This window comes from Salmo trutta, chromosome 9 (genome assembly GCF_901001165.1).
Source record: "Salmo trutta chromosome 9, fSalTru1.1, whole genome shotgun sequence".
NCBI classification, from domain to species: Eukaryota; Metazoa; Chordata; class Actinopteri; order Salmoniformes; family Salmonidae; genus Salmo; species Salmo trutta.
In genome coordinates, this window is record NC_042965.1 from 22,436,482 (window position 1) to 22,451,172 (window position 14,691).

The following is a 14,691-nucleotide window of genomic DNA, read 5'->3' on the forward strand; positions in this document are numbered from 1 at the left end:
GATAAAATAGGAAAGAGAGAAACTTGAAGAGATGTTTTAATTTACATTTTCATTAGGATCCCCATTATCCGACACCAGTGCCGACAGCTAGTCTTACTGGGGTCCGACACATAGCGAAAAAGACAATACAGATAAAATACTTTACAATTTATTGTAGGTGCGTGTGTGTTTCCATCTATCAGAGAAACGCCAATGCCTTTCAAATGGACTCAAACACTGGTGTTCATGATCAGAGACTGTAGACTCTCGCTGCAGCACAGTTTTCAGTAGAGGAGTCCATGACTGTACCTTTTCCTCCAGTGAGCTGAGTCTGTCTGTCAGGGCTGTGAATCGACTACAGTTGAGGCAATCTGGAGAACAGACAAAGAAAAACATACTATACGTGGACAAGTATCGATATCTGCAAAAAGCACTTCCAAAAATGTACTTCAGTGAATATGAGAAACATGGGGCCTGAGTGTAAAGCAAAACATTGTAAAGGAGATAAATTGGATCCCAGGTGTTCTGAGTCTGATGATATTTAAAAGAGAAATATGGTTCCAGGTGTCATAGTACTGTATGAGAGAGTGTTAGGGTCCTGGTTCTTACTGGTGGAGAGCTGCTCCCCAGCTTCTGTGCGGGCAGAGGCAGGAGGTCGGCGGAGACTGGACGGCTTCCTCAACGCCTCCTGAGCCACCAGCTGGTTTCCTGACTCTGCAGCGGAAGAGGAAGGGGAGGATGAAGAGGAGTCAGTTCAGTAGACCACACAGTGAGTTCATACAGTCGTCATTCCGTTATGATGCACTAAGTCAGTCATGCAAATGGCCCTTGTAAGCAGTGAGGCTTCCAGACAACAGCACAATCAGTCCACATCAACAAGAAAATACTAACCCTCCCAGGAAGTATTTTCACTCAATTTCAGAATGCTCAGTGGTGCTAATAGTCCCTTGTCAATTCAGCATTCTTTTTTTTATTCCATTATTTTTATTCACATGATTTGGCATTCTGATTATGATGAAGCACAGTGGCAGGCTAGTTGGACTGCATGAGAGAGTTCTGCTCTGAAAGCCCTGGACAAAAACTATCTAGTGTCCTGTGACTGCAAGGAGACAGGGAGCTTCTCTCTACCAGGTGACCTAACCAACACCACTGTCAGGGTGGGCTAGCAGGTGAGGAACACAGGGGAGAAGGATGGACGGATGGAGGAATGGATAGAAAGAGGGTTGATAATGCTAGAGCAGGCATGACTTTTATCTCTGTCCTGTATCCCATCCATAGAGCTATGATTGCATGGAACTCCATTCCATCTCAGATTGCTCAAGTGAACAGCAAACCTGGCTTTAAAAAACAGCTTCACAACACGTCAACGCCTCTCCCCTATTTAAACAAATGATTTGATATGTATGTACTGATATGAATGTATAACTCATAATCTAGATGCTACTGAATTGAGTCACGATTGAGTCAGTACAGAACCTTTCAGTTATATTTTTCTTGTTTTAATTTATTTAGTTCTGTCCTTGAGCTATTCTTGTCTATTCATTTTCTGTATTATGTCATGTTTCATATTTTGTGAGGACACCAGGAAGAGTAGCTCCTGCTATCGCAACAGCTAATGGGGATCCTAATAAAATACCAAATACCATACCATAAACATCCTACAGAAGTAGGATCTTAATTTGAGCCAGTTTGCTACAGCTAGGAAATAATCCTGCAGCAACAGGAAATGTGAATTATTAGGTGGATTATAATTAATGGCTACATTTTTCTTAGGGCAAATCAAGTCTGGCATTTTAAAGGGAAAATTACAAACTTTAGAAGCCTTTTTATACCTTGAATACACTACATGTTCGCATTTCCTGCTGTGCAGAAAGATTATCAGCAACAAAAGAGTGATCAAATTATTTGTACACTGCAATTGTATCAAATTCACACACAACAAAAGCTACACCTGGCCAAACTGCTTTCATGTTGGTATGATTTGATTGAATATTAAAACAGTTTCAGCTCTGAGTGCTCTGTTCCATCTTGCCTGTGGGAGTTTGTGTTCCTGCGGGTTGGGGATGTTTTAAATGGGCAGACCTTTGTGGAGTTCCAGACTGTCTCCTCTGTGTGTGTTAGTGTTGTTGTGTCTGTATGACCCAGGTGCTGCGGACACAAACAAGAGTCTGGGTTCAGCACCTCGTTAGACGCCAGCCAACACCTCTTCTCAGAGTCAGCTGGAGCCAAACACACTGCAAACCACTGGCCAACACTGCCTGGAAAGAGCACCTGCAACCCTTTCAGGGGCAGGGAGAGACTATTATACTCCTCCAAGAGCTCACTCAATCTCTCTCTGTCATACACACACAGTCAGCCACACTTACTGTAATATATATTATGCGCTACTGATGCTTGTCAGTGACAGCACAGACAGAAATACAGTTCAAAGAGTTCATGTTCTGTTTAGAGTTCAGTGAGAGAAAGCAAAAGAGGACAAAAGAGAGCACAACAGAAAGAGTTAGTGCCCATAAAGAGAGAGAAGGAGAAAGGGAGATGAACAGTGTAAATGGGTCCTGCTCCAGGCACTTGCCCTCAATCTTTGTGGTTTTGATTTTCTATGTTTTGGGTTGAAAGGCTTTCTCAGTGGGTTACTACTAGCGCATGTGGAAATGAAACAAGGTTAGAGCTGAGACTGTAAATCAACGGTATGTTCTGAGGAATGTGTAAAGATGTACTGCTAAAAGCCCTATCTTCCATTTCAGTAAGAATGCAAAATTAGCGGCGAACTTCAAGCGGGAAGTAAACACACTCTTCGTTCTGCTCCATGTCCGTCTGTCTGCCTGTCTATGTGAGAGAGTGTGTGCGTATGGTAGGGGTGGGGGGTGGGGGGGGGGGACTCAATGGAGGTGTCCTATGGAGACCAGGTAATATTGATGACAGTGTCTGATTTGAAATAGGCTCAGAATTGATAATATACCCCTGCTCCAGAACGGACTGAAGGCACCTCTAACCCAGCCTCCCTTTCCGACAGACACCACTTCTTTTCTCTTTAGATTATAGACCATTCAAGTGCCAAGATCCACCCACCCACACTTAAACACATTGTATAAAACATTCAGCTGGCCTTGGCACTCAGACAACCATCCCCCACACACCCCAACTGCCTAACTTTCGTTCTCTGTCTCTCTTTCATTCACTCTGCCTGTCCATGTCTCAAGTTTGAGAAATCACAGGATAACAAGTCAACTTATTCCCTATATTCCCATAGACAGTGTCTGTGAAGCAGTGTGTGTTGACTTGGATGTGCTGAGTGTGATCTACTCATCTGGGCCAAGAGTAACAATGTCGAGGCTTATGACCTCTCTCTCTCTCTCTCTCTCTCTCTCTCTCTCTCTCTCCCGACTAAAGGGGGGGGTCAGAGAGACTTGCCTGAGTGCGTTTGACCCTTGATCCTGTGATGCTCTGGGCCCTAATCAAGGTTTGAATCAGAGCTCTTCATTAGAAGCGACCCCTGTGGAGAGAGGAGAGGTTGTCCTGACATCAGCTCTGTGTCTGGTTCCAGGCTCTGGGACTGACAGGACAGGACAGGACACAGACCACAGCACAGGGGGGAGTTTTCCACTGTTTACAAACACTGACAAGTCATTTCCTCCCCACTGGCCTGGCCTGCCTGGTGAAACTCTCTCAGGAGACAGAGGGAGAGGGGTGAAGGTCACACCACTGCAGTGTCAGGGTTAATTAAAATCTCATTAGTGTTATACAATTATCCACAGCTCTGTGTGTGTGTGTCACAGGAGGTTGGTGGCACCTTTATTGGGGAGGACAGGCTCGTGGTAATGACTGGAGTGGAATCATTGGAACGGTATCAAATATATCAAACACATGGTTTCCAGGTGTTTGATGCCATTCCATTTGCGCCGTTCCGGTCATTATTATGAGCTGTCCTCCCCTCAACAGCCTCCACTGGCGTATGTGTGTGTGTGTGTGTGTGTGTGTGTGTGTGTGTGTGTGTGTGTGTGTGTGTGTGTGTGTGTGTGTGTGTGTGTGTGTGTCAGCATTGGCAGTAGGAGCAGGGGAAGGGGGTCTCGGCAGTCTTGCTGACAGTCTTCCAAAAAGCATAACGCCTTCCCCCTCTGTGACTGAGGTTACCAAAATAACTCCCTCCAACACCCTTAAGCAGCCCCTGAGGGCCCTCCATGGCAGTCCGGGGGAGGCCCCTGACAGCACACGGTCACAGGGAGAGGGGGCTGGGAGCCATCCTCTCCCTGTGAGTCAAAGTCTCACCAACCAGCAGGCTTGTGTGTGTGTGTGTGTGTCAAATTAAATCAATGTTTATTGGTTGTGTACACAGATTTGCATATGTTATCGCAGGTGTAGTGAAATGTAGCATTACCTAGCAATAAAAAAAAACCGATACACACATAATCCAGAAAAATTCAGAATATAAATATACATATACACTACCGTTCAAACGTTTGGGGTCACTTAGAAATGTCCTTGTTTTTGAAAGAAAAGCACATTTTTGTCCATTAAAATAACATCAAATTGATCAGAAATACAGTGTAGACATTGTTAATGTTGTAAATGACTATTCTAGCTGGAAACGGCTGAATTTTTAATGGAATATCTACATACGCGTACAGAGGCCCATTATCAGCAACCATCAATCCTGTGTTCCAATGGCACGTTGTGTTAGCTAATTCAAGTTTATCATTTTAAAAGGCTAACTTATCATTAGAAAACCCTTTTGCAATTATGTAAGCACAGCTTAAAACTGTTGTGATGATTAAAGAAGCAATAAAACTGGCCTTCTTTAGACTGGTTGAGTATCTGGAGCATCAGTATTTGTGGGTTCGATTACAGGCTCAAAATGGCCAGAAACAAAGGCCTTCTGAAACTCGTCAGTCTTTTCTTGTTCGGAGTAATTAAGGCTATTCCATGCGAGAAATTGCCAAGAAACGGAAGATCTCGTACAACACTGTGTACTACTCCCTTCACAGAACAGCGCAAACTGGCTTTAACCAGAATAGAAAGAGGAGTGGGAGGCCCCGGTGCACAACTGAGCAAGAGGACAAGTACATTAGAGTGTCTAGTTTGAGAAACAGACGCCTCAAAAGTCCTCAACTGGCAGCTTCATTAAATAGTACTCGCAAAACACCAGTCTCAACGTCAACAGTGAAGAGGAGACTCCGGGATGCTGGCCTTCTAGGCAGAGTTGCAAAGAAAAAGCCATATCTCAGACTGGCCAATAAAAAGAAAAGATTAAGATGGGCAAAATAACACAGACACTGGACAGAGGAACTCTGCCTTGAAGGCCAGCATCCTGGAGTCGCCTCTTCACTGTTGACGTTGAGACTGGTGTTTTGCGGGTACTATTTAATGAAGCTGCCAGTTAAAATTATAAACTTTTGGCCTCCCGAGTGGCGCAGTGGTCTAAGGCACTGCATCACAGTGCTTGCTATTCTGGGTTCGAGTCCAGGCTCTGTCGCGACCGGGAGACCCATGGGGCGGTGCACAATTGACCCAGCGTCGTCCGGGTTAGGGAGGGTTTGGCCGGCAGGGATATCCTTGTCTCGTTGCGCACTAGCGACTCCTGTGGCGGGCTGGGAGCAGTGCACGCTGACACGGTCGCCAGTTGTATGGTGTTTCCTCAGACACGTTGGTGCGGTTGGCTTCCGGGTTGGATGGGCATTGTGTCAAGAAGCAGTGCGGCTTGGTTGGGTTGTGTTTTGGAGGACGCATGGCTCTTGACCTTCGCCTCTCCCGAGTCCGTACGGGAGTTGCAGCGATGAGACAAGACTGTAACTACTACCAATTGGATACCACGAAAATTGTGGAGAAAAAAGGGGTGAAAATGTACAAAAAAATAAAATAAACTTGGATTAGCTAACACAACATGCCATTGGAACACAGGAGTGATGGTTGCTGATAATGGGCCTCTGTACACCTATGTAGATATTCCATTAAAAATCAGCAGTTTCCAGCTTCAATAGTCATTTACAACATTAACAATGTCTACACTGTATTTCTGATCAATTTGATGTTATTTAAATGGACAAAAAATTTGCTTTTCTTTCAAAAACAAGGGCATTTCTAAGTGTCCCCAAACTTTTGAACGGTAGTGTACATTAAGGGTTAAGGTTAGGGGTTAGGGAATACATGTTTTGGTCCCCTCAAGGATAGTACAACAAACGTGTGTGTGTGTGTGTGTGTGTGTGTGTGTGTGTGTGTGTGTGTGTGTGTGTGTGTGTGTGTGTGTGTGTGTGTGTGTGTGAGACTGTGTGTGTGTATTTGTGTTTAATGGTCCAAGGTCAGTCCTCCAGTGTTACTTTCCCAGTGAAAATAAACCAGACCATTCTGCAGCCAGCCCAGCCAGCCTAGCCTGCCCAGAGAGCACATTTCCTCCTTCTTCTCTTTACAGAGCCCGTTAATGCTCCAACACACTCTAGGCTCCCTCTCCTTAGCTCATTATTTGCCGTGGTTTATTTATTCTCTCTTTGATATGCAAAAGACGTAGCACTGTGCAGACAGACACAGCCCTCGTGCTAGGAAGGCCTGTCTTGTGGAGGTATTTCTATGGCTAAAATGTCTCTTTGTTTCTCAATACATATGGTCTGTAATGGTGGGAGGGTGATTATATGCAAGCTCACACACATCTCGTCGTTTAATCAACAATGAGGTGTACATTTAAACTATGTGATTTTACCACAGCACAGGTCAGACCTGAGAATGAACTCTGTCACAGGGGACTGACTGGGGCTCTGACTATACCTTCTCCTCCTCCTCCTCCTTTAGCTTGAGTTTCATAAGACTGGTTTAGCTCAGAGCCAGAGGTTCCCAGGAGGAGGTATCGGGTCTGAGGGAGTGGCGAGCAGCTGTGGACACAGACCATCCAGTCAACACAGGGCTGGGCCAGGCTGGGGAGGGGAGGAATCCTCCTGATCTGATCCATCTCTGTCTGCTCAGAGAGTGACCGGGTGCTGCTGACCAGCCAGGCCAGGGAGTTTGTCTCTGTCAAGCTGCTGTTGAAGCCTTCATGAAGACTAAAGACCACTGGTGCATCTGGACAAAGATTTGGATACATCTGTAGATGCATTCCTTTTAGACAAAATTATGATCCTGCGAATATTCCTTACAGAGTGGCTGGCTACCCTTTGTCTATGAGTGCTGACCCAGCAGTTTCACTGGTTTATTAGTGTGACCAAAAAGGGCATATGATAACAAATTGGGGTGATGCTCCTCCAGTTCTCTCTCTCTCTCTCTCTCTCTCTCTCTCTCGACACTCTCTCTCTCGACACTCTCGACACATGGCTTCCATCTCCCAAATTGCGTTGGGACCATGGTATCGTTACTGTGACCAACCCGGGGCTCATCTTCAGTGGGCCAACCCAAAACTGCCCTGCACCCCAGCGTTTATAGTGCTTTCCCAGGATTCCAGCTTTGCTTTTATTAGGTGATTGGCTGAGAGGGAGGGGCGGCCTACATCATGAACTGCCACTCTCCAGTGACCCCCCACCTAAGCCTGCAGTGGTGAGGCCCACAATTTCTTCTCACACTGCAGTGCCCGCTGGGTTCCTGTGGGACTCTGTAATTAGGGGCAGTTGTATGGGGAAGGGGGGGGGGGTCCTTGGGCCAACATGGACTATCTCCAGAATTCACTATAAGGGTAGGTTAAGCTCAGAGAGTCTTTCCACGGACACTCACACATATTTGGCTACACACACAAACACACACTGCTAAGGCTGTTGTTGTGAGCAGACCTGCTGCAGAGGTGTTGGGCCAGCCAAACTGCAACTGAAACCAGACGTGGCCTTTAGGACCCTGAGGTGAGGGGTGGGGTGGTGGGGGGTCAGGGAGGGGCTCTCACCTCCTACAGACACATCTCACTTCATCAGTCAACACCAGCAGGCCGGCAGGCAGACCAGACAGTCAGACAGGAGAACCCTGGCCTCCAGACACCCCCCTCCACCTCCACTAGGCTAGACCTTCATAACTCCATCGCTAATGGGTCTGAGAACAGACTAAGACTGCCTGGGATCTTTAACAAACACTTCGCCTGGCCACTCAATGGAGTGTTGGAACTTGTGTGGTTGCAGTTACTGACTTCATTCTAATGCTTTCCTCTTGTTCTAGAACACACCTGTGTGTTCTGATTCCAGATAAGATGTTAAAGGTAGACTCAGCTAAATTACATTGCCACGAGTACCACCACAGATATTACGATAAGTGAGATGCAAGACTTCACTCCCACACTGTCACACACAGTATCTGCGCATGTGTATAGGTTCGCTTCGATGCTGTTAGAGAGTGGTAGGTACGGGACTAATCTCGGTTACCCAGAAGTAAAAATCTTGAAAAGTTGTCACTTCCCATTTACACATGAATCTGTCCACAAGAGATTAGTACGTGACCAAAACAGTGGGGAGTTTAGCCTCGCACTTCAACACTCTTAGTTGTTGCAGAAATTGACCCACTATGCTGTTTACTTTGTGCACCTACGTCATATCGCTGAGTTTACCTTCACCTGGCCTCTACAGAGTAGACAGACAGACTCAGCAGGGTGGCACTAACCCTAAAGCAGCCCATGCCCAAGTGGTCCCATAATATGGAGCACAGCCAAACACAGAAACACACACACACACGCATCATCCATACACGCGCATCAGCTCCCGTGCACACGCACATGCACACAAGTTCCTACAGTAGAGTAGTGCTGGTCTGTCAGCCCTGTCAGCTCATCTATTCCATCCAGATGTCCACGCAGACAGACCTCTAATCTCCCGCCTCCTCTTCCCAGACAGGGGCTGCTCCTTCTGCCCCCTCTCTTCCTCTCTCCTGCCCCCTCTCCCTCCCTCTCTCTCCCATACCTGTGGTGAGGCCTATGGCAGGGGCAGGGTCCCAGACGGGTCTGTGGAGCCTGGTTGCCCCCCCCCCCCTTCTCCCTGGCAGGCAGAAGTCTACAACTACAGAGTAGAGCCTGGCCTGGCTGTATGCTGCACTGGTGTCTATCTGCTTGCCTGCCTGTCTGTCTGTTCATCTGTCTGTCTAGAACATTTACATCTGCTCTTACTGGGACCCTGTCAGACTGACTGGTTGCTACGGACAGCCTTTAACTTAATTTCCCTCCCCTCCCACTTCTCCCTCCACTCCTCTCTGACCCTCTGCTTATTATTTCTCAACTTCCTGGTCTGTGGTTACCTACACTGGAGTGCAGTCCTCTGGCCCCCCTCACAGTCTTCACTGCTGAGAATCGCTCCAAGGCGCTCTCATAAATAATAATGACTATAATAGTGAATACAGAAACCATGAGCTGTTTCATAATCTCTCTCTCCCCTCACTTTCCCTCTGACCTTTGAGTATACTAACTACAGTACCTTCCTCTCTTGCTGCCTGACCACTTTATTTCTCTCTCCAAAATATCCCTTTCTTTTTTTCTCTTATCTGCTTCAGCACTCTGTCAGTCCTCTCAGTAAGTTTCATCTCACCAACATGATGTCTGGATGCCCACAACAACAACAACTGGGTGTGTTCATAGAGCAAGCCACAGAAAATACAACTATTCTGAAATCCTATATTCCAACAAACAGATGTGAAAATGCAAGGCTAAACATGGTTTAAAAAAGCGGAGTTTAAAAGTAGAAACATAATAAGACAATGCTCTCCCCTTCCTCCCCCAAAACATAGGGATTGTTAGTGTACGGCACAAGGGAAACAATTATCTTGGTGCCGCGAAAACAAACAACGCTGTGGTCTGTGTAAAGTGGCAAACATTAGCGGCGGGCACATCTGGGGAAGTGAAGCATGCTGCGTTTGAGACGGCGTGCGGTTGGGATGGGCTGCACCACAAATTCGCTCCACGCTTTTTAAACATTTCCTCCGCTTGAAAGTAACAGATGTCCAATAAATACGTGAGGCAAAGGCTGACGTTACTAACTCCCAGCCATCACTTTTTATTAAGACAGACACAAAAACATTGGAAAACTGTAAAATCTCCTTCCTTTCATGCCCCCGTCTCGTGACCCCAGCTGACCTGCATGCAGACGCCTCCCTCATCACACTCTCCCTCCTCTCTCAATTAAATAAAAAAAAATAGCTTGGCATGGGACACATATGTTTACATTGCCAAACCAAGTGAAATAGATAATAAACAAAAGTTAAATAAACAATAACAAATTAACAGTAACATTACACTCACAAAAGTTTCAGGGGAATAGAGAGATTTCAAATGTCATATTATGGCTATTTACAGCGTTATAATGATGTGCAAATAGTAAAAGTACAAAAGGGAAAATAAATAAACATAATTATGGGTTGTATTTACAATGGTGTTTGTTGTTGCCCTTTTCTTGTGGCAACAGGTCACAAATCTTGCTGCTGTGATGACACATTGTGGTATTTCACCCAATTCATATGGGAATTTATCAAAATTGGATTTGTTTTCAAATTCTTTGTGGGTCTGTGTAATCTGAGGGAAATATGTATCTCTAATATGGTCATACATTTGGCAGGAGGTTAGGAAGTGCAACTCAGTTTCCACCTAATTTTGTAGGCAGTGTGCACATAGCCTGTCTTCTCTTGAGAACCAGGTCTGCCTACGATGGCCTCTCTCAATAGCAAGGCTATTCTCCCTGAGTCTGTAGTCAAAGCTTTCCTTAATTTTGGGTCAGTCACAGTGGTCAGGTATTCTGCCACTGTGTACTCTCTATTTAGGGCCAAATAGCATTCCAGTTTGCTCTGTTTTTTGGTAAATTCTATCCAATGTGTCAAGTAATTATCTTTTTGTCTTTTCATGACTTGGTTGGGTCTACTTGTGTTGCTGTTGCTCTCCTGGGGCTCTGTGGGGTCTGTTTGTGTTTGGGAACAGAGCCCCAGGACCAGCTTGCTTAGAGGACTCTTCTCTAGGTTAATCTCTCTGTAGTTGATGGGTTTGTAGTGGAAGGTTTGGGAGTCACTTCCTTTTAGGTGGTTGTAGAATTTAACGGCTCTTTTCTGGATTTTGATATATTTTTGATATTTGAGGATGTTTTTGCAGAATTCTGCATGTAGAGTCTCAATTTGGTTTGTCCCATTTTGTGAATTCTTGGTTGGTGAGCGGACCTCAGACCTCACAGCTATAAAGGATAATGGGTTCTATAACTGATTCAAGTAGTTTTAGCCAGATCCTAATTGGGATGTCGAATTTTATGCTCCTTTTGATGGCATAGAAGGCACTTCTTGCCTTGTCTCTCAGATCGTTCACAGCTATGTGAAAGTTACCTGTGGCGCTGATGTTTAGGCCGAGGTATGTATAATTTTAGTGTGCTCTATGGCAACGGTGTCTAGATGGAATTTGTATTTGTGGTCCTGGCAACTGGACCTCTTTTTGGAACACCATTATTTTTGTCTTAATGAGATTTACTGTCAGGGCCCAGGTCTGACAGAATCTGTGCAGAATATCTAGGTGCTGCTGTAGGCAATCCTTGGTCAAGGACAGAAGCACCAGATCATCAGCAAACAGTAGACATTTGACTTCAGATTCTAGTAGGGTGAGGCCGGGTGCTGCAGACTGTTCTAGTTCTAATTTGCCAATTCGTTGATATATATGTTGAAGAGGGTGGGGCTGAAGCTGCATCCCTGTCTCACTCCATGGCCCTATGGAAAGAATTTTTTTTTGTTGCCAATTTTAAATGCACACTTGTTGTTTGTGTACATGGATTTATAATGTTGTATGTTTTCCCAACAACACCCCTTTCCATCAATTTGTATAGCAGACCTGCCAAATTGAGTCAAAATCTTTTTGGAAATCAACAAAGCATGAGAAGACTTTGCCTTTGTTTTGGTTTGTTTGTTTGTCAATTAGGGTATGCAGGATGAATATGCGGTCTGTCGTACGATAATTTGGTAAAAAGCCAATTTGACATTTGCTCAGTACATTGTTTTCACTGAGGAAATGTACAAGTCGGCTGTTAATGATAATGCAGAGGATTTTCCCAAGGTTGCTGTTGACGCATATCCCACGTTAGTTATTGGGGTCAAATTTCTCTCTCTCTTTCTATATCTCTCTCTCTCTCTGAACCCAAGAAGAGTATTGTCCTGTGATGTGTCTTAGCATTCCCTCGCTCCCTCCTCATCCTCCTCCTCCCCCTCCCCTCATTCCCCTTTAATGGTCACCAGGGAGACCATTAAAACCAGGAGCATTGTACTACTGACAGTGCCTGGGTGAAACCACACTTCCTCTGATGTGTGTTTAGAGTGACAGGGAGGGACTGTCTGTGACATCCTCCCTTCTTGTCCTGACACAGCACAGCAATTAAAACCCAGTCCTCTCAGCCAACACACAGCCACAAACGGCTAAACAAACAAGCGTTCCAAAAATAACTGGGTCCAGGAATAGGCCTGCCTACTCACTTCCATACACACACACTCTCCATAGCCACAGATATAACCACAGACACAGCCACAGATATAACCACAGACACAGATATATAGATTTAAAAATATATATATATTTCACCTTTATTAATAACCAGGTAGGCCAGTTGAGAACAAGTTCTCATTTACAACTGAGACCTGGCCAAGATAAAGCAAAGCAGTGCGACACAAACAACACAGAGTTACACATGGGATAAACAAATGTACAGTCAATAACATTTTTACATTTTACATTTTAGTCATTTAGCAGACGCTCTTATCCAGAGCGACTTACAGTAGTGAATGCATACATTTCATTCCATTTCATTTCATGCATTTATTTTTATTTTTTTTGTACAATGAACACAATAGAAAAGTCTATATACAGTGTGTGCAAATGTAGTAAGATTAGGGAGGTAAGGCAATAAATAGGCCATAGTGGCGAAATAATTACAATTTAACAATTAAACACTGGAGTGATAGATGTGCAGTAGATAAATGTGCAAGTAGAGATAGTGGGGTGCAAAGGAGCAAAAAATGAAATAACAATATGGGTTTAGGTAGTTGGGTGGGATATTTACAGATGAGCTATGTACAGGTGATCGGTAAGCTGCTCTGACAGCTGATGCTTAAAGGTAGTGAGGGAGATATAAGTTTCCAGCTTCAGTGATTTTTGCAATTCGTTCCAGTCATTGGCAGCAGAGAACTGGAAGGAAAGGCGGCCAAAGGAGGAGTTGGCTTTGGGGGTGACCAGTGAAATATACCTACTGGAGCGCGTGCTACAGATGGGTGCTGCTGTGGTGACCAGTGAGCTGAAATATAACCACAGATATAACCACAGACACAGCCACAGATATAAGAACAGATATAACCACAGACACAGCCACAGCCACATTTATAACCACAGCCACAGATATAACCACAGACACAGACACATATACAATCACAGACACAGCCACATATATAACCACAGATTTAACAACAGATATAACCACAGACACAGCCACATATATAACCACAGATATAACAACAGATATAACCACAGACACAGCCACAGATATAACAACAAATATAACCACAGACACAGCCACAGATATAACAACAGATATAACCACAGACACGGCCACAGATATAACCACAGATATAACAACAGATATAACCACAGACACAGACACAGCCACAGCCACATTTATAACCACAGACACGGCCACAGATATAACCACAGACACAGACACATATATAATCACAGACACAGCCACATATATAACCACAGATATAACCACAGATATAACCACAGACACAGCCCCAGATATAACCACAGATATAACCACAGATATAACCACAGACACAGCCACAGATATAACAACAGATAAAACCACAGACACAGCCACAGCCACAGATATAACCACAGACACAGACACATATATAATCACAGACACAGCCACATATATAACCACAGATATAACCACAGACACAGCCATTGATATAACCACAGACACAGCCACAGCCACAGATATAACCCCATACACGGCCACAGATATAACCACAGACACAGACACATATATAATCACAGATATAACCACAGATATAACCAAAGACACAGACACATATATAACCACAGATATAACCACAGACATAGCCATTGATATAACCACAGACACAGCCACAGCCACAGATATAAAAACATACACGGCCACAGATATAACCACAAACACAGACACATATAACCACAGCCTTTCCCTGCTCACTGAGGTTGGACACAGCAAGTACAGAGCCGCTCTGATCCTGTGCATTACTATACATTACTATGTATTAATACTTTGCAATGAGATATGAGGTCCATGCTCACGATGCATAAATTCTAAAACAAAATCACACCCACTGAGGAATTGATTAGCTACATTTTACAACAGTAAATATACACACAGCAATTAGAAGCGCCTTAAGAGGCATGTAGTGTATTGCACTCTTGGCTTGAACATTTTTGAAAACTTTGAGAAAAGGAAAGTTTGTAGCTTTTATTCTAAGAACCCTGATCTTAAACCCAGGTAAGAACCCTGATCTTAAACCCAGGTAAGAACCCTGATCTTAACCCCAGGTAAGAACCCTGATCTTAACCCCAGGTAAGAACACTGATCTTAAACCCAGGTAAGAACCCTGATCTTAACCCCAGGTAAGAACACTGATCTTAAACCCAGGTAAGAACAGCGATGAGGGCTATTTCACACACTTTGGTTTGCTGCACAAAGACACCCTGCAACAACATGACGCTGGGGGAATTCTTGGCCAGTGAACCCTGTACTCTGGCCTTGCTCATTACCCTGGGGGGTGACATGGGCT

The 14,691-nt window shown here is 44.7% G+C and overlaps 1 protein-coding gene across 5 annotated transcripts in view; it reads right to left on the bottom strand.

The window, feature by feature from the left end:
• The window catches only part of emid1 (EMI domain containing 1), a 98,871-nt gene that overhangs the window by 30,269 nt on the left and 53,911 nt on the right, over nt 1-14,691 (bottom strand). For all 5 annotated transcript variants that reach the window (XM_029763051.1, XM_029763049.1, XM_029763048.1 and 2 more), the window contains 2 exons: nt 589-693; nt 289-350 (listed from right to left, as the gene is read on the bottom strand). In XM_029763051.1, coding sequence (XP_029618911.1) covers nt 289-350; nt 589-693 — 167 coding nt within the window. The remainder of the gene's footprint in view (nt 1-288; nt 351-588; nt 694-14,691) is intronic.